This window comes from Labrus bergylta, chromosome 4 (assembly GCF_963930695.1).
Source record: "Labrus bergylta chromosome 4, fLabBer1.1, whole genome shotgun sequence".
Lineage (NCBI taxonomy): Eukaryota > Metazoa > Chordata > Actinopteri > Labriformes > Labridae > Labrus > Labrus bergylta.
Genome location: NC_089198.1, coordinates 18538316 through 18564139, shown reverse-complemented (window position 1 = coordinate 18564139; position 25824 = coordinate 18538316). Strand labels below are relative to the sequence as shown.

At 41.2% G+C, this 25824-nt stretch overlaps 1 protein-coding gene across 7 annotated transcripts in view; it reads right to left on the bottom strand.

The window, feature by feature from the left end:
- The window catches only part of LOC109984060 (receptor-type tyrosine-protein phosphatase S-like), a 72835-nt gene that overhangs the window by 26950 nt on the left and 20061 nt on the right, over positions 1-25824 (bottom strand). For 4 of the 7 annotated variants that reach the window (XM_065953944.1, XM_065953940.1, XM_065953943.1 and 1 more), the window contains exons 3-6: positions 24235-24380; positions 23318-23459; positions 12262-12450; positions 3757-3867 (exon numbers count right to left, since the gene is read on the bottom strand). In XM_065953944.1, the coding sequence (XP_065810016.1) occupies positions 3757-3867; positions 12262-12450; positions 23318-23459; positions 24235-24380 (588 nt within the window). Of the gene's footprint in view, positions 1-3756; positions 3868-12261; positions 12451-23317; positions 23460-24231; positions 24381-25824 lie in introns of all 7 variants that reach the window. The other 3 variants (XM_065953939.1, XM_065953941.1, XM_065953942.1) reach the window with 1 other exon arrangement.

The following is a 25824-nucleotide window of genomic DNA, read 5'->3' as shown; positions in this document are numbered from 1 at the left end:
CAACAAATGTACAAAAGACTTAAAATAACAAATAGAAAAGTAAAGTAAATTTATAAAGCCTACAGAAGTCAATCAAAAAGAGTTTTTTTTTGGCCTGTTTCACCGAAATATAATATACTAAAACAAACAAATAAATAAATAAGGATGATTAAATAAATATGGGTAAATATCTGCATGACCTCCACTCCAAAATGTGTAACATCATTACTTGGAATCTTCATGGGCCACATCCCCTTTACTCAAAGAAGAAGATAATAGTTAAATTATTTTTTAACATGATTTCAACAAATAATAAAAAAAAAAAAAAGATGCAATGACATCACTGTCATTTCATGAGTAACAAAACATTTGGAATACTTTTAGCAATGAAAATAACTCATAAAAAAAAGGGAAGATACCCAGAATTGGATACAGAAGTTGAAGACACGAAAGAGACAAAGAGACAAAAACAGGTAGATCTGTTAGAGAACAGACATGATTAGGCAGGCATCTCCTTGTATGTACATGCTGACTGACATGACAGACACACAGACAGCTTCATGCGTAAATCAGGCCAAGCAGACAGTATGCAGCCTGACAAAACACTATCTTTTCGTTCAGTCAGTTATTTAATACCTACAGTATGAATATTGACACACAAAAAAAGACATTCATTAAGCATATAGATTAGTGTGGTAATATGAGGAAGAGCAGGATGAAGGTGAAGACTCAGTATGATCGTTTAATGAAACATGACCTCAGCAGTAAGAGTATTTCCACCAAAAATATCAGTCAGGTCAAGAGAGACAAAAGACTGAAGAATCCACTGCAGAGACACAGACTAGGACTTTACAATGAAGTGAGCTCATAACAAGGGATAATCCTTCACATGCTCACAGAGCCCCCAGCTTAAAGTTAATCTAGCAGGCCTGTATGAGTTCCCTCCATTTTCTATACAGTTTGAGAGAGCCAGGAGCCTCAATCTTTATTAGCAGAGCTATCATTAGTCCTGTCCTCTGCAGGGAGTCTGGAGGCTACAGACTGGGGAGACCTTGGCACAGCCAGAAGGATTACTGCTGGATCTCCGCACTGCTCTGTACCCGTTCAGCAGCAGCGTCACTGAGCTGACATTTATGCAGCACCATCCTGTCTGTCTCAAGGACACGGCTTTCATTAACCACTGTAGTGAGAGGGAATCATTAATATCCCACCACCCAGTATCTAAAAATGTGAATGGATATGATTCATTTCAAATGTCAGTCAACAGAGGCATGTCTGAGTGTTTGGCGAAGATAGCAACAGCTAGAACTGACTATAAAATGAAACATTAGAATAGCATATTGCTTTTCTTTACCTGTGAACATTTCTGTTTCAGTGTAAGAATAAATCTTCTGTCAGTATTCAAATCCTTTACTTAACTATTGCCGAAATGTAAAAATGTCTCAGAGTATTAGAAAAATCCTTTAAAATACAATTTGTATTTTTTGTGTGTGGCATTGACAGGCTGAAGCTAAATGCTAATTTTAAATGCTAAAAGTTTAAAACAGGCACAACGTCACTTTCAGAGCTGCCTTGTTGATTTTTTACCAAGCACGCTATGATTAGCTAATTGCTAAAATAAAGCCTCAAAGAAGCAAGAGTTTCTTAAAACTAAATTGTTTTGTTTTTGTCAGTGTGGCACTGACAAGCTAAATAATAAATGCTTAAGGCTAAATGCTAAATGCTAAAAAACAAAAAGCCCAGCAGTAGCATAAAGCTACATTGTGTATTTTCAAGCTAGTACGGCATTGACTGGCTAAATGCTATAATATAGCGTAATAGTAGGAAGAGTAGAAAATAATTATAGAGTCCGTGAGTAATGTGAGTGACAAGAAACATCTGGACGAGAGCTAAAGCTAGCTAGCATTTGCTGCCAATAGCCGCTGCTCATATCAGAAACAGTAAAACTTTCACAGTTAGTCCTGAGGAAACTTAACTCCAAAAAGGAACATTTTTATATTTATAGGTAAATTTGATCATTTTTAAGAAAAACTATTTATGATTTTTTTCTGTCGAAAAGTAGCAAATAATGCTTTAATGTTAATAAGCGCAGAAAAAAATGTGGTAGCCTAATAAATGTACCATCTAACTGGGATGTTCACCATATTATTGATTCATTGGTCATAGTTTAGCTAATTTAATTATTTTAAACAGTTTGGTAATTACGTTTATTAAGTGGAGTACCAGTAAATAAAAAAAAGCTTCTCTTTGATTTGTGGTAAAATAAGAGTACCTATAAATGGAAATATACTCAGTTCATTTCCACTTCTGTTGAAGTGATTGCTCACTTACCATCTTTGGTTGATATTGAATTTGGCAAAAGTAACTGAAGCTTCTCCTACAAACCTGCATAACAAATAACGGCTCAACATAGAAGGGCAAGTACAAGCATGACAGCGAGTGCAAGATTTCCATCAACAAGTGCTGAACTGGACAAGATGTGATGCCATGGACACACATGAAGACACAGAGGCAGAAAAAATAGGGACAGTTGCAAGACATGACAAGACAGCACATTCAATATTTTCACAGTCTGAGCATATCAATAGGTGTGATCACACTGTGCCATGCTTTTGTGTCAGTCCGTCAGTCCACAAACATGCAAGCGGTGCTCCTTTCTCTTTCTCTCTCACTCCTTCATGCAAACATCGCCTCGTTTTAATCTTCCAATTCTTGGGTCTCCATGACAACAAGATCATACCATGCAGAAAACATTGATCGGGGAGTGAAGGCAATACCAAGGGTTCTGCACACAAGGCCCCACAATGCAGTCAATGCACTCTGCTGCGTAGGCAGACCACTTCTTCATCATCATCATCATCATCATGGTAGAACAATCAAATCTTAATTTTTTCAGACAATATCACTTCACCTTTAAATCTACTCTGATGTCCTTTAAATGTCTTTTTGTATTTTTTCTTTTTTGTTTCTCTCTGTTTCAATAAGTAAAAATCTTTCTGAAACAAAGGAGCAACAAAAGAAAAGAAAGAGCACACCAACCTTCTCGAAGCTCTGAGGTATGGAGGGGGGTTGATGCAGAACACAATGACGTGAGGGGGAAGAGAGAGAACGGGGAAACACAGAGAGAATAAAAACGGCCAGCGCAAAGCCACTCGCACCTATGCATCACCCAGTCACACACACACACACACACACACACACACACACACACACTCACACATCTCATACACACTCTTCTAATAACGCACTTCAAATAGAAAGAAGATCTTGACATTGGTTGTGGTCTTTCAGCCAATCAGCACCCACAGTCCAAAATTAGATCCATTAAACAGGGATCAAGTGGGTGCCACAATATGTTTAAACATTTGAATTAAATCTGGATTGTTTCCAATTATTCAGAAGTTCAACCAAACTTGTGCATTTTTTGTGCATACTTTTCTCTTAATCTGCCTCTTGTACAGAAACCATTTTAGTAGACAGATCAGTGATGTTGCCATGCAGTTAAACCGAGGTGTGTCCCTAACTTTGTGTTCAATTTGATTCTATAGTATGGGATCGCACCAAGGTTTAAGGTGGACTTGTTAAAGGTGGTTGTGAGAAACAACAAAGTCAACAAATACTGCAGACAATGAATGGGTTAGTAGTACTTGTTCACAGTAAGAACACAGCTATGGAAAAGAGATTATTTATAGCAGCACCTTAAGTGTAGGGATTTTCTGCCTGTTTTGTCCTGCATGTGTGTGCGTGATGTGCACGTGTTATGTGATCATGTTCTACCTCGCACGTAGAGGTTGGCAGGGGAGGAGTAGCGCACGCCTTGGGAGTTGGTGGCCACACACTCATACTTCCCTTGGTCGGTTTCCTCGCTGTTCTCAATCTGCAGCGCTCCTACGAGGCACAAAGTGACACACAGAGAGAAAGAAAGAGAGGAATAAAGATGTTTAGTTGAGTTTGCAGAAAAAAAAAGGTCCCTGATGCTGTCTGCTTTGCATCTTCTGTTTTTCATCCTGCAACATTTGTCTGCTGGTCTGTTTCTGGTCAAGTCTGACCTCAGGCGCATTGTCTCTTCTTTAACGTCTGATGAAGTCAGTTTTGTTTTACATCTTTGCTGGGCATCATCTGAACAGTACGTGCTCTTAAAAAGCACCAGTAAAATTACATTGTCTGATGCTATCTCTTCCCTCAAACAAGAAATGGTAACACATTCAAAAATCCAAAATGTATTCCAAAAAGTTTGGAAGCCAAGTCCCAAAATGACTTTTTCATAAACTTCTATGACATTTAAAGGATCTTCTGTTGTAGTTTTTTAAAAGCTAGTGATTCCTCTCCTTCAGCACTGCTGCGGTGAAAAAAGCCTGTTACAATCTTGGCAGTTAACTGGCAGCAGCTACACAACTTCCCCCCACGGCAACAACCCGACGATGCTCTTTAACTTCTCAACTTGTTCCTTTCACTTCTTCAATTTTTATCCTCTTCCCCTGATCCCACCATGGTAAACAGTGTCTCCCTAAATGTGCTATAATTACACACAGCCCTTGTCAGGTATTCTTTTGTTTCTGTGGCTTCACACAGTGCTATTCTCACTGCTTTTTTTTGTTGTTGCTAGCAGCCTTTTGAATTACCAGCAGTGATTTTTTTTTTGCTCTTGCAGCCTGCTCTGTCACATTCATCTCATCTGAAACTGACTTTGACATGGAGCCTGAGGAGTAAGCACAAAACCATGGATTACACTCTGCTGCAAGAGCAGAGGGAAGAAAAGACAACGCAAATCGCACACACATAAAGGCACATCGATGAACTGCACAAACACAGGACAATATTTGTATCAGATCGGGAGGCTGGGAAAAGGCATGTGGCTTATAATTGATGTAAGAGAGATATAAAGATTTTGAGAAAAAACGAGCACATAGTATGTTTGTTCTTTGACGTTGATTTTTCACTTTAACATTGCAGCACAGTGTTTAGACTCTTTACTGCAGTAAAAGTATCAGAACAAGGCCACATCCTAAAAGACATCAACTGATTTTATAATGGGAGATATTAAATAGGTATTAACAAACAACAACAAACAACACCAACGGTTATTTCCACACAGTCCAACATTTTAGATTTGTATTTCTATCAATACTATTAAACAAAAGTTTAAGCATCAGATTTTTTTTCTTGGATGTTCAGGTTCTTTAATCTACTCTGTGCTCCGCCCCTCAGGTTTTGAGAACCAATCAAAAAAAAAAAAAAAAAGTAGAAGAATGCATGAGCCAAGCATGCATGCTGCCTTTTACGGTCACCTAAAATAAAGTATTTCTGTTTCTGATTGTTAGCTGATCTGAAACGTCTAAAAGGTAAAGCAGGGATGTTACAGACACCAGATTTAAATTCTGAGGAGAAAAACAGATTTAGCTGGAGGTGATAGGCTTAAACACCATTGTCTGTTTGACAATGAATTTAATGTAACGATTTAATTATATGTAATAGTCCTGCACTCAAGCTCGAAAACAAAAAACCATCAAACCACGTGCAATTTAAGATAGCCCATTAAAGTGTAATAAATGATGTCTTTAATGACTTCTTTCCGGGTTTAAGTGCAAAAACAATGTTACATTCTACTTGCATTAGAAAACAGAAGAACAAATAAACATAAATATTAAAACAAGCTTAGATCTTGACTGAAGATTTTTTTCTCTTACAAACTACATGTCACAACTTAGTTCTTAGACGTGTTACATATTTTTAAAAGATAATCATATGCTTTGTATGTGATATATTACAATTTAGACAAAGGCAGAAGAAATCGTGGATAAAAGAGTGAAATACTGCCCTCTGACATGTTGTGCATGATTGTGTGGCGAAGTAAAGCATTTAAAAATGTGTTTAAAGCTACACAAAGACTATCTGATTATTCAATAAGTTGACCTGCAGAAGATTGATGCCTGACATCATTAGTTCCCTTTTCCTAAACAGGAGGATGTTTCTGGAAAGAAATGTTCCTTCAGACATTTTACAGACCAATCTAGTTATCTATTTATCAACAAATTAATATTGAGATGATTGAGAAGGAAAATGATCACCATGTTGCAGCCCTATACTCAAAAATAAATGTCATACTTGAGTTCATATATTTATGTTTTTTTTCCTCCCCAGCAGACACAGACGGTACACATGGTGTGTTATCCTAATGGAGAGAAAAGCTTTCACTGATTAAATCTTAAAAAAGCCGACCAGTTAAGCACTAAAATGCTCCACAGAGACAGTGTGTGTGTGTGTGTGTGTGTGTGTGTGTGTGTGTGTGTGTGTGTGTGTGTGTGTGTGTGTGTGTGTGTGTGTGCGTGCATCTCTACATTAGCTGATCAGTACATGCTGAAGTCTAAACTACTTGTTTTTGAGGCTCAGAGGGAAAAGTTTAACTTGTTATGCGATGCAAGGGCATAAGTGTGTGAGAGTGTTTAGTTAGATGAAGCCCTGCTAGCTGGAGCTGTCATCCATTTGCTTCTGTCTACAACATTACATGAAAGAAAAAAACTGCACGTGCCCTCCTCTTTCTCTATCTCACATTCCCCCGTGGTACAGGGAGATAAACAGGAATGAATTATCTACTCTACAAGCCCGGCTCCCCTCTGAAGAAGGAGAAAGAAGCGAGAGGAGAAAGACAGAGTGGAGGAGAGATGGAGCCGGACAGGTGGAGCTCTGAAAACAAGAACTCATCTGGCAGCTGGAAGCAGCTCATATGGCGAACCATCAACAGAAATTTGAAAATCCGCAAATGAAATCTTCTTTTATGCAAAACAAGCTGTTGCTATACGGTGTTCAGTATATATATATATGCACAATGTCACCACGTATGCCTAAACAGACGGAACAGATGGATATCTGGCAACAAGCGTAATGGCAGTCGGTGAGGAGAAGCAAGACAGAAAGCTGTAAAAAGTGAGAGTGAGAGGTAACAGAGAAAAAGAAAGAGAGGGAGAGCAGTTTGTTAGTGAGTGTGCTAGCTGCAGCTGACAGACCCAGAATGAGATGTGACTTCAGTAAATTGAGCTGCTGTGAAATTGCAGAGGGTGTATTATGTCTTCTGGGCAGAGACTATGCCGATCGGGTAACAGCAGATACTGCTAACCTGATCGCTCTGCCAGAACATGTAGGTCAAACAGATCACCTGGACTCTATCTCTCCCAGGGCGTTTTAACTGCGTGGACCGGACGTTACTAACAGACAGACTGCAGTTATTTATACTGCAACATATTGACTTAAAGCTCCTGTGAGGAACTTTTAGTTTGTGCTCATTTTGACGCCCCCTTGTGGACAAAGCAGTACCCTTTATCTCTCTTGATTTTGCCACTGATGTTCTCTTTGTGTTTGTCGGTGATAAAGGGGCATCCATATTTCTGTCGGTCTCTTTCATGTCTGAATATCAGCATAAACACATAAAGGCAAGACATTTGAACACTACATGCTAAGTAACTTTGGTGTTTACACTACTTTGAACTTATCTGTCCACAATCAAATATCAGATAATTGAATACAACAAGTTGTTATGAACCTGCATAACCTGCTGATGTCTTAGTCTCATAATAGGGTAAATTGAACCTATTAAATCTATGGAACAGTTTCATCCTAAACTGGATTAATTGTAAAAAAAATAAAAATGAAACAGATTAATTAATAACACAAATAATCATTAGTTAAAGCCCTTAGTTGTTTTTTTTTACATTCACCCAAAAAGGACATCAGAGCTCGATAAGCACTTTGTATGAGTGTTTAAGTATGACACACAACAGGGAAAAAAAAACATCTTTTAATTGCATATTTTCTGTCAGTTCTTATCTGACATATCTGTGAAAGGATTTCCTTCAGAAAAAATTCTGGATGTCCACCAATAATAAATGACTTGTTTTTTTTGGCCAGTGTCCTAATTTCCCATCCAAATTTCACTTAAATCTGTTTCGGAGAGATCCCGCTGACTAACAAACAGATGAACAGACTGCACCAAAAATAAAATCTCTGCAGAGGTATTCAGTGCTGAAAATGAAATACTTTGAGTCAGTCGTGATCAAAGAACCAGTCTTTAAAAAAGTGGCAAATCAATTTGGTGATTCCTGTTCAGGTCTACCGTTTATGTTTTTTAATTAAGATATGCTTGTTTACTGTGAAGCTGATTTAAATAATCTTTCAGTCTGAAAAACATTTCCCCTTTTTGCTTTAAATAATAGTGACATACTAAATAGTGACTGTTACCATAACCACGACCTTTGATCAGATCCCAGCCAAGACAGGTCAATCCATTACCCAGCATTCCACCTAAGGGTCCATATTGATTGCCATCTGTTACAGCAAGGGTCTACGAGTGCTGCTAAGTGCTTAGGTAAACTCTCCAGATCTCATCCCAAATGTCAAAGATAGACGGATCACTTGTCACAGATCTCCTCACGCACATCCAAAGCAGTGCAGCAGATGGCATGGAAAAATAGATGGATCCCTCAGTCAAGACATAAAAATGTTTGGAAGTTCATCTCTATACTGCACCATATGTTTGCACCCACAGGAAGCTGGCGTTCAAGACGGTCACCTTCTGGACAGTTACCTGCAGAAGGCGGACACCACCGATGATGGATACTTATTGGTTTTAAAGTGGCTAAGAGTTGTCTTTAGTGGGATTTCAGCCCAGCTATTCTCAAAATCATTTTTCATCTTGACCCATATGGGCCGTAAAAATATTTCCAGCAGAGAAAGAAAAGGAAAGACCGAGAGAAAACAATGTTTGCAGCCCAAAACAGATTCCTGGCTGCGCTCCAATGAGAGCTGGCAGCCGTCCACTAAATCAGAGGCGCTGCTTGGAAGGTGCCCTCATTAAACTGATTTTAAAGGAGTGTTTCATCCATAACACATCTCGCTGCTATTTTGTGCCTTAGCATAGGTGTAATTGATTTCCTCCAAGTCATTTCACCGCAATGTTCGGTTCATTATACAGTGCATTTTGTTGTTTGGCTTTGTGATGCTTTTGGTGATTTGAAATCCTATTAAAGCCTGCGGTGAATCGGACTCAGCCCATTTGTCTTGCTACTGTTTCATTGATGTGAAATGTGGCCTAACGTTGTGTACCGGTGAATCAGTGTCATGTTTCTGTGTGACACCCTATAGAGGGCAAAATGAGCCTCAAAACACACCAAGTGAAACTCATTGTGATGGATTGTTAAATTATTTACACATTTAGAGCTACAAAAGTAAGTATTCACAGCGCTGTATAGGAATGAAAATAAACTTCAGAAAGGAGTAGAAGACAAAATAGGCCGCACAGAAGTTTTTGAAGGAGCTTCTTTGTTTTGTAGCTCCAAGGCCACCGAAGCTTTCTCATAAATTATGAGCCGAGAATAAAAAATGTTTGCATAGTGTTTATCACAATTAGTAGTTTATAAAACAGTCAGTACACAGTTCCCTCTGGCATGTACCTTATGTTCCTGACAGCAGAGCTTAAGTTTTGGGTCTTCCTTGTGAATTTATTGTCTCATACGCCTCCAAGCAGCAGCACGACTTTTCCCACACAAACTCTAACCCACACCAACTGCAGAGTATTACACATAGGAAATTACACTTCACATACTCTGTACCACACAGTGTAGGTATTAAGGTATTAACACATCAGTATGTTCCTGGAAAATATAACAGGAACGAGTGTAGAAGCTTAAACTGGGAGAGAGTGGGCAACAACTCCCTTACTTATCTGTTAAACCCGCCCCAAAACAGTTATTGGCCAATCACAGCAGCATGTCATAGCAACCTGAAGGCACAGCAGGCCTCATAAGTTTTGGACTTGTTCAGAATCTTTCTGAATGGCACTAATGAGCGATTTTCCACCCATTTAAAAGTGCACTTGATGGAGCGCATGAAGGCAGCAAACATTAGCACATACAGAAAGAATAACATCATGTTATTTCCAAGATTACAGTACACATCATTTGCTTTTTTTGTACCACAGGTGACATTTGGAAACACTCTGTCCAGGCCTGTATCAGCCTGTGTATGGTATTGACCCACTGTAGATGATTCCGGATAGAACTGTTTCCGTTTTGGATTAACGTTAAGGTCTCTGTGCCGTTCTTTATTGGATTTGATCAAATTCCAGGAGCCCGTGCCAATCTCGTTATCCGTAATAGCATTATGTTAGCCAAACAAAGTCCTCATCCTGAAAGCCTTTTTTCTAGTAGTTTTCTTCCCTGTTGCTTTGGTATGTTAGCATCATTCAAATCCACAAAATACTAACGCGATTTTTTATACATCTTGATCTAATTTTGTTATTTCATTCTGCACTGTAGAACTAAGGCTAACAGCTTTCCAGTGCAATAAAGACAATGTTGAACCTTTGTTCTAATGTCGTCTACAGTGAGTAGAGGACAAGTAGATGTGCATTACATGTGGTGCTATGTAACCATTGGTTTATATTTGAGCCCTTTTCCTTTGTTTCTGGTGTGAGTCACATTAGCAGTAATAGACCAGCTAGGTCAAACCACTGGATGTATACAGAGATGGAAGCGTCCACTCACCCTCCTGTTGTGGCTTGAGCAAGAGTTACATGGTAGGCTGTACTTACTTCTGACCTTCTACCCCTTCCGCTATAACTAAAACACACATTAACTTCAACATTAAACTGCAAAAGGTCCCTCAGATCGGGCAAGTCCACGGCTGAACAGATTCTACAATTCGCTTAGCTTCAGACGCAGATAATCAAGGTCATAGAAAAATGGAATGAATTTTATGTTAGTGGTCGTTCTGTTAACTCTTCCCTTTTCCTACTCTACTCTGCTAATAGTGCACGCTGCACCATAGGAGCCAACAGAGCCGTCCATCATGGTGTTAAACCCCCTTTTGTGACATCAAAACTATCTTCAAGACGAAAGTTCTCTGAATAATGTACTTTCGGCATGATAACAAATAACTTTAAAGACTGTAACCATGTTTGAGGAAAATTCATTTGACATGTAATTTGGCTTCATAGTAGACTGATGTCCTGTTAGTTGACATGGAGGAGGTGGAGCTTATGACCTTGGCTGCAGCCGTAAGAAGGGGGGCCGTATATGTTTTGGCTTTACTTTTTTTTTTTTAGAGCCATCATGTCTTCTATCTTTTTAAATAGTCGGTAAAACTAATAAGTCCACTTCATGTTGGCTAAATCTGATATTAAAAAATACATGTTTTGTGCTGAGCATAAGGCTCGTCAGGCACTGAAACATTAAAAATCAGGAACTTTTAGACTCTTCAATCTGTTAAAACAGGTTGAACTGTGCACACACAGACGCTTGCACAAGGCTGATGGAGGGCACTAGTGATCGGTGAAGGCTATTGGCCGACAGCAGGGAGATATGGGAGCTGGCAGGACGCAGCAGTACTGAGAATATGGATGAAGCGACAGCAAAATGGTTTCGCTTCACCATCACTTTCATTCCCCCTGAGGACGGCTGAGAGGGAATGGCTGAGAAAATACGCGCCTGCCTTCTCCAGGAGACACTGTATCATCCATACAGGAGAGCATAAACAAAGCTGAGCAAACTGTCTTAAACACAAGATGTTATTCTTCTGTTTTCATTACTCAAGCCGTCAGCACAAACACACTTTTTCACTCTGAAATGCAAAAAGAAAAAAAAAATCCTTCTTTTCCCTATTACTGTCCCTGGCAAAGTGATTTTACATACAGAGTTCATTTCACACTCTCTTCAGGCTGAGTAGCTCAAAAGATAAGAGAAGCATCAGTTCAAATCCTAATGTGGAGAAACTCCTCTCACTACGCATTGATTTTGAAATTGGAGCAAAGAGAACTATGGTTCTTTCTGAGGTGGATTGATTATTTCATTAAGCGTTTATTTGAAAGTACTTTGACTTTATAGTTGTTTGTTAACTTTTTCAACCCACTTGTGTATGAGACTTTTCATTTTAATGCTGCTGTTGTTTGACATTTATGATCCACAATGGTAAGAGATTTCTCCCTTTTAAGTGTCATCGTTCTCTAATCTTCTCTCCCTAATGTTAATAAAAAAAAAAACAGCATTTTAATGGCTTAAGGACGGCACAATTATCCTTTTATAAAAATTGGCTTTAAAAAGGTTTTACACCCCCAAAGGATGCAGATAAACTCAGAGAGGAGCATGTAATCCCTCAATCCTAATTAAAACATGATAATCACCAAATTTAGAGCAACAGGGATTTTACCTGATAGCAATGCTAAGCTCTAGATGCACTGTTTGTTTACTTATTTCCAAATGAAATTATCTGACAGTTAATGCTCGTCTGTCCCACCTGATCGGAGCTGTTTGATGCGACCCTGGCTGGAGCTGGGGTCCACAGGCAAGAAGTCTTTGAACCAGGAGATCTCCGGGTCCGGGATGCCGCTGGCAGCACACAGCATGGTGGCCGTCCTTGTTCGCTCCACTACCTTCAGCTGGGGACCCATGTCTATGCTGGGAAAGCCGAATGGCAACAGGTCCTCTGAAAGGATGCAGACAAAAGAAAGGAAAATGTAAAAATACATACATTCAATCAGCATTAAAATTCTTCTTCTCATGACGTCATAAATTGGACTAACTTTAATTCAATTGTGAAGGATAAATTGTAAGAACGTTGATAGTAGTAGGTCTGGGGTATATAAGAGATGGAGTACTTCAAGCTCAATGCTAGCTTCTGACTGAATTTGGACAGAAAAAGGATAAACATTAAATAGCTTTGGTTGTGGAAAGGGGCCGGTAAAGAAGTCTGTGTACATGGCCCGCCCAGAATCATGAAACACTCCTGCTGATATAAGCATAACGTGCTGGTCATAAACCAAAGCAGACAAAGGACACATAATGATGACAGATGACAAGTTATGAGATCATATTGAGATACTTAACTCAAAGCACCCTCCCCCTCACCAACCACCGAGCAACTTCTGAAATATCAGAGTGTCCTGAAATTATCTACAATATGCCAGGTGTTCATGTGTAAAAAGGGCTATTCTTAATGATGGAGCAAAGTCACTGGGACCATTTTAAACAATAGTGTGCACTCAGTATTTTGATGACAGTTGAGCGTTTCTAAACACAAATGGCTGGTTTATCTGCCAAAACAGAGATGGAGTCAACCCTGCCACGCATTGAATGTTTGCTCACTGACAAAGTGATGTGAGAGCCACTGTCACTGCCCCCCCCCACCACACCCCCCTCCACCCACCCTACCCCTTAACATCTGCAGGCCTTTGAAAGCAGAGCTGCTGCTGGCGAGGACAGCCAGGCTACAATATCCTCTCCTCATCAAAGCTGTGTTTTTCCTTCCTACAGCTAGCTAGTCATTAGGTGATCTTGTAGGCTGGCAGAAACACAGCTAGGTTTTAATGTGTGTGTGACAGGCCGTTTCTACAGGAGGATAAACACACCGCCCAGTCAGCAGGAGGGACTTAAGTGGCGACACACAAACACAGCCACACACACACACACACACAGTACTTTCCTCACCTAGAAACGCAGGTGTTTGGTGGCAGTGGCAGTGAACTGTGAGTTTTTCCGTGGTGTTGTGTGCTTGTAATGATTCTTGTCTAATATATATGCAGAGAGCTGCTCAGAAACAGCAGCAGCAATTAGAAGCTGGGATCAAGAGGAGGGGCAGGGCACTGGGGGTAATAAGGACTTGTTAGCAGTAATTGTAAAAATGTAGCCACGATTAGAGAGGCCGATCTGGGATGTGTCTGCATGCGCCTGGATATGTCTGATTACGGCGGGGGGTGGGATGGGGGTGGAGGGGGTCACTGGAGAAGTTTGTGTATATATATTTATATTAGTTTCTGTAGTCATGTTCTGATTAGCATCTTCAAAGATTTATGCAAAGTGTAGAATAATGTACAGAGACACATCCACACATGTCCTGGAAAGTGTGTGCATGCAGAAAAGCAGTTGCTTTCTATGTTATGTACACAAACACACACACACACACACACACACACACACACACACACACAAGCACATTAACACCCACTTTCTCTGCTGAATGGGATTAAGCATCTTGGTGACAACAGTCCAGATGGCGAGACACGTAATCAAGCATCCATCAGCCTTCCTGCTTCCTCCTCGCCTTACCCTTTACCCACTCTCTCTCTCTCTCTCTCTCTCTCTCTCTCTCTCTCAAACACACACACACACCACCCCCATACCTGGGACTATAATTATATATTCCACCTTCCTACAGCAGCAAAGCAATTACCAAGATGGTAATTTGCTCGGCTAATAAATCAAACTTGCCGCAGCCTCTTGATTGTCAAGCACAACAAAACCCCCCTAAAAGTTTGCCATGGCTCAAGCACAACATGTCTGATAAATCTGGAGCCAAACACGGTCCAGGACGCAGACCACAGCCACGTCAACATGTCTGTGTGTTTTTTCCTTCATTCCTCCTCTCCTCCTCCTCCTCCTCCTCCGGGCCCCCTGCTACCTAACCACATGACAGAACCGTACCATCTGCTTCCACACACTCTGCTGTGGGGATGAGAGGCTGAGTGGAGATAGGATCTATCGCCCTCTTTTCTTCTCTCTTTCCACAGTCATCAGCGTTGGAGAGACAAACCGTCAGATAGGAATGTCAAGCTGCTGCTGATGGCAGAGTGGAGACGGGGTAGGAGAGGAGAAATGTCGCAAAAGGCAAGAGAGCGGATCAAAGCTTCAAGGAGAGCCTGGTGATTACAATGAATGCAATATGTTTAGAGCCAGTGGTGTTCCAATGCCAGATTTTGCCTGACCGATACCAATTCCAATAAATGAATCTGAAAATCATCCAGTACTGATGTGGGACATAAAAAAAAGTACAGTGTATCAAAAACGCTCCATCGATGAGATATGATTATTGTCATTTTTGTAGTGCCTTGCTCAGGAAAAGCTCAGAGACTTGAGAAATAAATAGATAAATCAATCTAGGAATAAATTCAATTTCTGAGTAGAGAGTGTTAGATTTATTTAACACATCCCTATCACCTTTGTCTGCTAAAGAGGGGATGGAGAGACGCCGATTTATAATGTGAAACTGCTTTATTCAGTGTTTTCAATGCTTTTTGTTTTTGTTGCGGAAGGAGACCTCTGCCAACGATTGGGGTATGTTTGAAACTTCATCAACAAACCAAAGATAGAGAAATGCTGACATTAACACAAGCAGAGTGTCTACAAATAAGCTGAGCTAATATCAGCTAGTTAGGTTAGCGATCCTTCCAACATTAAATTCCTTGTGGCAGTAAAGCACTTCTTGCTGTGTAGGCTACTATTTAAGATGGGCCTCATTTAATTTACTTTTTTTTGTAAAACATGTTGATTTTATTCAAGGCTAATAAATAACAGTATCAAAACAGACTGGTGTATTAACAATACCCCTGCATGCATTTTAGGTAGTATTTAGGCATTTCTGATCCTGGGATTAGTATTGGTACCACTACAGTTCGGCTCAGATGGGGATCATGCTACATACTGAATTTCTTGCTTTAAGCCAAGAAGGCCTAAGTTGATGGAGGACAGTACACTGACCCCCCTCCCAGCTCTAGCCACATTTCCACTCCTGTGCCGATCGATGCTAATGATCCCCCTGAATGGAGGCCACTGGTATGGCCATTGACGAAACATGGATGAAGAGAAAGAAAGAAGAGGGGGAGATCGAAAGGGAGGTCAGGAAGCCAGCTCCCCAGAGGAGAGGAATATGCTGGGCCTACATCTGCTCCCCCCTGCCCTCCCCAACCCCACCCCTCTCTTGAGAGGGTTCAGATGGTCTTTTTATCAGCCCGCTGGCTACCACTACATGGACTCCCTGGCTGTTAATTAGAACACGCCACTGCAGCGGACTGGGGGCTTGTGCAGCAATGTGTGTTTGTGTGTGTGTGTGTGTGTGTGTGTGTGTGTGTGTGTGTGTGTGTGTGTGTGTGTGTGTGTGTGTGTGTGTGTGTGTGTGTGTATGTGTGTGTGTGTGTGTGTGTGTGTGTTCATGTCTGTTGGGGGGTCTGGATCTGTATTCCAGTCAGGTCTTTATCAATGCTGCAAATAAAAGGTGTAGGTGGACCTAAGACTGAATCACTGGAAAGTGATATGAGAAACAAGGAGAGATGGATGGATATATTTTTAGATACTGCTGAATAGGAAAAACATGTAATACAAATATATTCTAATACAACAAAATGCTGTTATTAGGTTTGCTGTAACCGCATTAAACAGACCTTCTTCAGCAGTTCTCTATTATGTAAAGAAGCAGTGGGCTTTTGGAAGCATTTATCTTGAAAACTAAAATAGTCTACCATATAAATTGAAACCCAATACTGAATATACCCATCACATATCAGTGTTCCCAAGGTGACATCTCTTAATAGCTTGTTAAAGGGGCCTATATGTGAGATATCTACTAGATTAAATCATAAAATGACCTTCCTGTATCATCCCATATGAAGGAAACATGTTGTATTGAAATGCTTGCTCCTCGGACAACCATGCAGCAGCCAGTATGTCCTATGTGCTAAATAGTCAGTTTTTGCTTTGACCAGAGAAACTGAGCGATTTTAAGGCATCCACATGACTATTTTGGACATCCCTTAGTTTGCCAGGCAAACGGCAAACCAACAGGTGTTGCAGCGATGGGAGCGGGCAAGTGAACTGATATAACTGATTCTACCCAAACTAAAAAGCCTCTGCATTTTTCTAATAAGCTCTACCACCAGAAACGTGCTCAAACTAGGATAAATATTGGAGGTGCTTTTGAAAAATGGAGAGAGGTTAGAACGCAGAAAGGTTTCAAGACAGATGCAGAGCTGGCTAAACCCTGAAGCTTCATTGTCCGTGACACGGCACATTGAGTGTAATAGGAGGGGCGGGGAGAGACAGTACTCGTCAATGTTTTGAATTTGGACTGCAGTACCCATTTTAGGTGCTAAACGTCAGGGTTACATATTTCTCCTTTAAGAGAGAAAACATGTCAAATGTGAACAGTATGATGCAGAAGATTCTCACAATTTTTTGGGACTGGAATCAGCACTATATTGTACGGAGAAAATATCCATTCATCATAAGCCATCTTGCATCAAGGCTGTATTTTTACAAAAAACATGTTTTTTTACCCTTGACATTTTATAGACATGAGTGATATGGGGTGCTCTCTTCCATTGTGTCATGGCACATAAATTATCATGTATGCTACCTGGAGAGAAAGATTTATTCCTACAGAAATAAGAAGATCTTTCTCATGCTTTATTATATTTTGTATGAGAAGGTCAAGTGAGCTTTTCTCAAAGGAAGCACAGAACACCAAACAGTCCCTCAATGAATTCAATACACTTTCACCTTTCAGACATTTTTAAAACTTCCTATCCTCTATTTGTAAATGCTTTATATAAATGTAGTCTACATTTCATTTTGATAACTTTATTTAAGTTATTGGCCCAAGTTGCCATATGTTAACATACCTGTATTTATTTTCACCTTTAAATAATCAGGATTTATCTGACTTAAATTATAAATCCCCTCTAAGTAAGATTTTTATTATTATTATTATCATTATTATTACTTTTTTGTGCCTTTCTGCCTTTGCTAATAGTAAAGCTAAATAGAGAGAATTGTGGGGAGAAGAGAGTGGGGCAGACATGCATGAAAGGGCCCAGATCGGGAGTCAAACCTGTGGCTGATGCTTCGAGGACTCTAGCTCCGTCTATGGCGTGCCAGCTCTACTAACCGAGCTAAACTGGCACCCCTTCAGAGCTACTTCACAATAAAGAATGATGGGACATAAGCTTCAATCAAGTTTTAGCTGCGTATAAATAGAGAAGATAGACTAAGATTTTACCAGTAACAGTTTTTTTTACAATAGACAGAAAGGTACAAGAAGCACATTAGCACACTGCAGCACATATTCTGCAGATAAAGCAGCAGACAGTGGTACTGGACACTGGAGTACAGTTCACTGGAGAGGAGAAAAAGAGCTACAGGTATTCAGCCAGGCTCCTGGATGAGTCAGCCGCAGCTTGAAATAGATTCTGCGGGCATGGCCTTGATCACACTTTTCACCAAATGAATCATTTATCAAACACAAACACTGCTGCCCAAAAGTACTGCTTATTTTTCATCTCCTGTTTAAATTGATAAGACAGCCTATGGAAAAATGAAGCGTGTGTATATAAACACTGTGTGTGTCAACACATTGGGGGGAACATTGGCAAGGAATGACCAGCACTGTTCCCTGGGGCTTTGTGTTTTTGTGAGTGTGTGTGATTGTGTGCATGAAGAGGGTGAGAGCGTAAATTTGGCCTGGTTATGTTTGCAGAAGGGCAATCAGGCCCTCTGCCCAAAACCAGGCAATGGAGCCAACCGAATCTGGGCAAATATGCAATTCATGCGTCCGTGTGCACACAAACACACACCCACACGGATACAAGGACATACACACACAAACACACACACTCTCAAAGTAAAACATAAAGTGCATTTGATGCAAACAAACAAACATGAATCCAGGTTTTATCCTTTTCCTGGCTGCCTTTGTGTTTTTCTCTCCATCACCCAAACACAGACACACACACGCCCCGACACAGGAAATTATCATTCGTCCTGGTTAAGAAACAGGTTGTCTATTCATCTTTCAGTCTATTTCAGTGGGGAACGGCCATGTGCATGAAAGAGGCCTGAATAAAAAGCGATCTCAGGGAGCCTGATTCAGGATTAATCTGTCGGTGCTCTTCAGAGGCTGTGATGCTTTGACTCCTATAGACTGCAGGAGGGCTGGAGGGGGAGCACTTTAAATGCTAATGGCCCTTTATGATAATACATCACAATACAATGCACAATCAGACTTTGCATCATAGATCAATCCCGTCAAAAATCCCCCATGTGTCCCCATCGTCCCGAGCCCCTCTCTGGCTCTCCAGCAGACGCAAAAAGCGTGATGATCCTACACACAAAACTCTATTAAACACAAACACGCATAAAGAACAGACCGCAAGAAAACAGGAATAAAAGGAAGGAGGGAGTAAAAACAGTGAAGATGAGGGGGTATATGATGAAAGAGCCTGTTCTCCACTCCAGGAGTGTAATCCTCTCGCAGGCTGAGTTGATGCTCTCAGTTGTTTCCAGACCGAAACGCTGCTTGAGCCGCCGGCCTGCCAATGCAGCAGACGCCCGGGGGATTCACTGATCTGACTCTGTTGTTCATTTGAAGGGTGTTTGCCGTGGTGGCAGAACATCTCTCCTCCCCCTCGCCTTCTCCCCCTCTTCCCTCCTCCATCCCTCGCCTCCCTTTTCTCCTAAAATGGGACACTGGGAGGTGGGTATAATCAGGATTACTCTGCATAAACCAGTCGCACAGACATGCACACGCACGCAAGTAAACAAAGAAATCCATGTGCATGCACACATAGACAAAGATAATCATTAAGGTTGTGCATGCATGCTCACACACACACATGTAAATATATCTATACAGCTGCAGTGATGAGAATCCCTCGCCCACCAGAGGTTTTCAAACATGCAGAGCTGCAGATATTCACATCTCCTTTAAGCAGAACACAACTGCAGTGTCCATAAAAAGCAGTTGGGGTGGAAAGGGGATGGGGTTGGTTCTAAAGGCGTGAGGGTGAGGATGAGGATGAGGATGAGGGGTTGGAGCAGCAGCAGAGAGCCAGTAAAAATACAAAAGGAGGAGAGAGAGACTGGGGATAGACAGTGAGGGTCAGGCAGAATAGATTGCAGAGAAAATGAAAGAATGAATAAAACAAGAGAGGAGAAATTAGAAACGGACATCGCTGTGAGCCAAAGACAGAAAGATATAGTGGGGGGTGGGGGGGGTGTAATGAGATGGGGGAGGGTGATTTTGAAGGCACAAAAAGAATGATCTCTCCGACCATAACCTACCACATCTCCATCCATTAGGCAGCCTACACGAGCAGCAGCCCATTTCCTGTGGCCGACCACAGGCCCCTGACAGTGTACCACGCTGCTATTAGTGTCGGTCAGCCATAGCACAAAATGATGCGATGAAACACATCAGTGGAAGGAGAAGGGTTTTTTTGGTGGGGGGTGTGGGGGGGGGGGGGGGGCAGTAATGGAAAGCCTCTTTTCTACCTTAGTGCCTGTTGGACCTTTCTCCAATGAACCGTGTTTTGAAAATAAGAGACTGACCCGATCACAGATTTCTCTGCACTTAACAGCATTCCTGGATAACATAAGCTATCATACAGAGTACCACTCAGCTGGGGTGATTTGGAACAAGAGTCAAACGGTCAGAAGAACTGAGCTGTGTTATTTTCAGGAATAGATTCGTTGGAGATGATGATTTCTTATGTCTGCTTATATGTTAGATGAAGGGGCGGCTGTAGCTCAGTGGTAGAGCTTGGAAGCTCTCAACCAGATGGCTGGGGGTTTGATCCCGAGCTCCTGCAGTCACGCGTCAAAGTGTCCTTGGGCAAGACACTGAACCCCACATTTCTCCTGCTGCTGCGTCAGGGGCACTGATGTAATGAGTTACACTGAGGACACTTAACTTAGCAGTCTCTGCAATCAGTGTGTGAATGTTGTGCGAATGGGTAAGTGTGATCTGCACTTTGAGTAGTCAGGAGACAAAGAGAAGTCCATGAATGACATTTGGAGCAATTCCAAGTAATGGACGGGCATAAAAATCATCAGCAGAAAAGATTTGCGGCTGCAAGTTATTTTACTTTACTAATAAAAGGTCGGAGGCACAAAATAAAAATAAGCACCATTAAAGAAGTTAACTACTAACTCTTGAGCCTTTTGGAAATAAAACATATTATCACAGCTCCTCAAAGTTTATGCCATGTTGAAAACCAGACTGTGTATTCAGCAGTTTAAAACAGTTTACCTTTTCATGTTTCAATTTTTTTGGCAATGGTGCATTTTATTCTTCCAGGTTCAATGAAAAAGGTTATAGTCGTTGTAAAATTAAATCCCTCAACACTGATTTTCCCAGTTTTTGCAGGGCTGTCCACAAGGCGGGTTGCTGCAGGGTTGCCATGTTGATTACATTTGAGTAATAGAGAAACTATTCAATAGTATGACAACTTAATAAAAGTGACAAAAATCTTTAAAATCTTACAGTAACAGTAACTCAAAACATGTTTTGTAGTTTTCTTATATTTGGGGTTTTGAATTTCTTGTGTGCACAATTAAATGCATCAAAGAGAGTTTAGCATCTTCTGATTATAACCGTAAATGCAACTGAAAAGTCACTACTGCAGCAAATATCACAAATGTATTTATTTACAGTTTTTCTGTTTGCATAACCCTTTTTTATTTGTGAAGCAAATGTAAGTGATTACAACTGTAAACTATCAGTTGGTTGCCAATTTCCTCAAACCATTGCTGATGGCAACCAGGCAAATGTAAATAAGAAATACTTGTCATAACAAGTTGACAGAAGAGCGGAAAAACCACATGGTTTCTTTGAAACAAAGTTGAACACATTGAAGGGGTCATATTATGCTTTTTCTGGTTTTATATGCTCTTTAGTGTGTTTTCCATGTATCCTGTACATGTTTAGGCACATTTATGTGCAAAAATTCAAAGTCCGCGGAAACGCAGCTTCTCCTACGTCCTCCTGTTAGCTGCAGCATTAGCTGCACGTAACGCTTTGTTCTAGCCCCCCAGTCGACCAATCAGACCAGACTTGGCACATGTAGGGACTCTGAACGTGGGCACTTCAGAGCCTTAGAGAGAGAGTCAGAAGCGAGTCGGTGCATGGAGCGGCAGTACATGAAAACAGACACTTTTTTCGAACTTTAGCTGTGAACATACTTTAGTAGGTACATAGATCAAATATACGAACCCCAAAAAGAGCATAATATGGGCTCTTTAAGCCATGGCCTAAACATATCATTAAATTATCAAATACATCATGTTGTCTCTATGGCAACAACACTGAGAAAGATACAAAAACCTCAGAAATACAAATCCATGATTTACATGATTTCATATCCCGTCTCGTAATATTTTCATACGGTTTGTTTTGCAAGAACAATTTAGATAATAATCATGCATAAAATGAACATTATCGGTTTATTTTTTAGCCAAAATGTTGGAAGCCAATTAAAATGCAAAAAATGCAAAATATATACATTAAAAATGTATTATATAAAAATTGATTAATTGATTATATTAAAGTATTTTTTATTTTTTAAGTTAAAAAATCATGAAATACTGACCCCAATGATCTTATACACCTAGAGAAATTAAAGAAACATGATATGGCAAAATCTATAGGCGGCCTATTAGTATCATCCTATCAGTTTATATCATATTGGCCATCATAAAATGTATGTCTGAAACCCTTCTGTGCGTTTGTATCCTGTGGATTAGGAGGAATCGAAGACAGCTGATTCTCTTTCCACACAGGGGACAGAAGCGTTATGGAACACAGAACTCAGTAAGAGAAAAGTTTGCACAAACAGGAACAGGCACATAAGGCCACACACACTGTGAGGCTCGCCCTCGAGGTGTGTTTTATGTGGTAATGTGCTTTAGATTGGGGCTGTGTGTGCAGAGATGATGGGCTGGGTAACAGATGGACAGGAGTCTATTCCCTGGGCTACCAGCCTTCTGCTTACCACACAGCCCTGCCAAGTCCACAATCCTCATCCATCTCCTGCTTTCCTTCTCCGCTCCTACAACACCCTATTTCATCTCGATTCTTTCACACAATCCTGTGGTGTTACTCAACTTAAACCCCACCTCCTCAACCTCCATGATACTCCATCTCACCTCTCCTCGACCTTGTCCCCCCCCTCTTCCTTCCTCTTCCTCAATTTCCACCAGCAGAAATGGCTTGTCTGCCAAACTGAGGCCTAATCCCCTGATTTTTCTTCTTGTAGTAACATCCCGAGCTGCCATCCCTCTATTTCTCCATCTTTTCCTGCAGTGCTGCTGGGCCCATGGCCAGCGCTCAGCTCCCAGGCTTGCAGCCACATGCTACAACCTTAGTTTGCAGCATGTTGGAGCACTACATTAGATAAGTTTCCTTCTGAGGAGTCAGTGTACATTAGATTAACACCCTCCCTCTAGCAGGGAAGCGCAATGATAGGCTAGCTGGAATGCTAAAGTACCCTTAAGCTAAATGCTAGCTGGCTGTCTCTGTGGCCAGAGCACGCTTGGTTGCACTCAACCAGGGGACTATAAAAAGAACAGTCGACTGCAGCCTGCTGTGGAGGCAGGGTGTGGCACGTCTCTATTGTCACATCTACAACTGACAACCCAGGGAAGCAGGGATGACGGTTGAAAAGAGGTGTGTGCACGTGGAAAGAAAGCACTACTCAAGTGGAAAAAGGATGAAAGCAGTGTGTGTGTTTGCAGGGGTTTGTGTGTCTCACCTCGGATAATAGCCAGCTTTGCGGTGACGGACACCTCTCCTTCGCTGTTGCGTGCCACACACTCGTAGATGTTCTCATCTCGGGGTGCTCTAAGTGGTTGGATCCTCAGCACAGCGCCTGCACCATCGTCAAACTCTACCGTCTGGACGGCCACAGAATCACAGAACAAGAAGAGTTAGCCAGGAAACGGATGCTTTACTTTTCATACAGAAACCTATATTGTAGGAGATCCTTAACTCAAAACAGTCTTAACATGAAAGTGATCAAACTTGAATAATACATTGATTCCTTTTTCTTTTTTTTTTTTTTACTTGGCCCCTTTTCCTTAAGGCATGCTCAGGTACTGTTCCTGGGTCTGAAAGGTTTTCTTGCACAGAGACACTTCAGCAGGGTAGCTACTTACCAACACGAAGGAATGAATGTTGGTCCTCGGGTTGAAATATCTAACCATTAGGTCAAATTACTGCATCAATACACAATCAGATCACTAATGTGGTTGAGTGCAGGAATTGAGAGCTCTGTGGAATAGTGTAGCTTGGGAATAGCCTGATTAATATCGTATAGCTTTGGGACAGCAATATGTTCACTTTATATAATAGGAAGTGTGATGCAATCTGCTTCGTAGTTTTCTCTGTCATTTTGGAAAAGTCTCAGAGATCCCTGCACAATCACTATTATTTTTCATAAACATGTTTTAAAGGAGGAAGAAAGAAATTACACAGAATAATGATGGTTGACATTAAAAGCAATGTCTTGTTTCTTGTTAAATATATATAGCCACAATAACACACATTTTTAAACATATAACAGAGACATTGTTTAAACAAGGTTTTTGTCTATGCCTGTGCATATTCATTACTGGATAAAGTGTTTTGTATTGTTCATTAGTGTTAACAATTGTGAACTGTGACAACCACCTCGATACGCTGGGAATTGACCTTCTTGCCCTTCTTGTTCCAGTAGACGACCGGCTTGGGATTTCCAGAGGCCTGGCACACAAATGATGCCACACCTCCCGACACTCCGATCTGGTCAGTGGGAATCTTGGTGAACTTCGGGGGTGCTGCGAGAAACAGAGAGAGAGAGAGAGAGAGAGAGAGGAGGGGGCAAGAAAAACAAGATAAAAATAAGAAAACAAATTTGAAAGCATGAAAATCGATACCCGTGAACCTAGAGGACATCAAACTGATTCCACAACAACCCCCCTGCTGACCACGCCCCATTTCACTGTCAGTGACTGGTCAGGCGGACTTGTGCTCTGATGGCTGCGTGTTGTGCTTACTTCCTGGGTATCATCTAGAGGACAAGCTGAAGGACTTCCTGTGGGTCATAAATAAAAGATGGGGTTGGGCTTCAGAGAAACATCTCTCTCCGACTCTCTCACTCCCTCTCTCACTCCCTCTCTCTCTCTCTCTCTCTCTCTCTCTCTGTCTCTCCTCCAGGGCGGGCTACCCTCATTCAGGCAGCAGCACAGACTGTCATTGCATATGAGTGTTTCACAGGTAGGAGAAGTGTTGGCTGCAAATTCACAGCATATAATTGGTTTAAATGTATTAATACCAGAGGTGTCATTCTGTTCTCCACACTCCTAGGGAATTCGCACCTACAAATAATGATGATCTTAAGAAAAACAATAAATACATGGACATTACTTGTGTTAATTTCCCGCACTACCTTGGGGGGGATTGTTTGAACAGCACCTGCATGATGCGAGTTGTATAAGTGCAGGAGTTGCCCTCTGAAAGAATATAGCAATTTCCAAGTCTGATATTGAGCCAACAGTACTGAACCTACATTTTTCAGTGGCTGAGTCAGATCAATCATACAACTTCACGCATCCACCCCTCGCTATCAGTCTGTGGCCTGTTGTCATGGTGCCCAGCTTAACTCCTGCTCAGCTACAGAATCACTGCTATCCATCAGGGTGAAGTCAGGATGACCCTTACCATGGCAACCTGGATCCCTCCTCCCACTCCCCCCCCCCCCCCATCCCCCATCCCCCTGTGTCTGGGTGGGTGAGGTCCTGCTGTGTTGATTCACTTTTGCTCTGAAGACAGAACAGGAGAAAATAACCGTCTATAAAATAAAACACTCACAAATTCTAAAGCCTGTTTGCACATTTTCCCACACGTCTCTGGCTAACAGTCACGCAGACTGCTTTCCAGTTTCACTACACCGCCTTGACAGTCTCTGCTATAATGCCATGTCAAAAGGCTGCTCCTGTGCCCGCTGTTGTAGCTCCAAAAAACCCACTCCGAATGTCAGATTTAAAGTAGTTTCATTTTATGCTTGCCATAATCCTCAACAGGAAGAAGCAAAAAAGCTGGCTCAGTAAAGTCAATCAGAGCAAATTTATGCCCAAAGTCTTGGGATTCAAGAGCCGGCACTTTCCTGCCTGTTAAACTCTGAAATAAAATGCACACTATAGTGTTGAGCAAATTGCCTGTTTACCATGCCAACAATATGAGTATTTGAACCATCAGAAGTCCCCCATCCAAAGAAAGTCA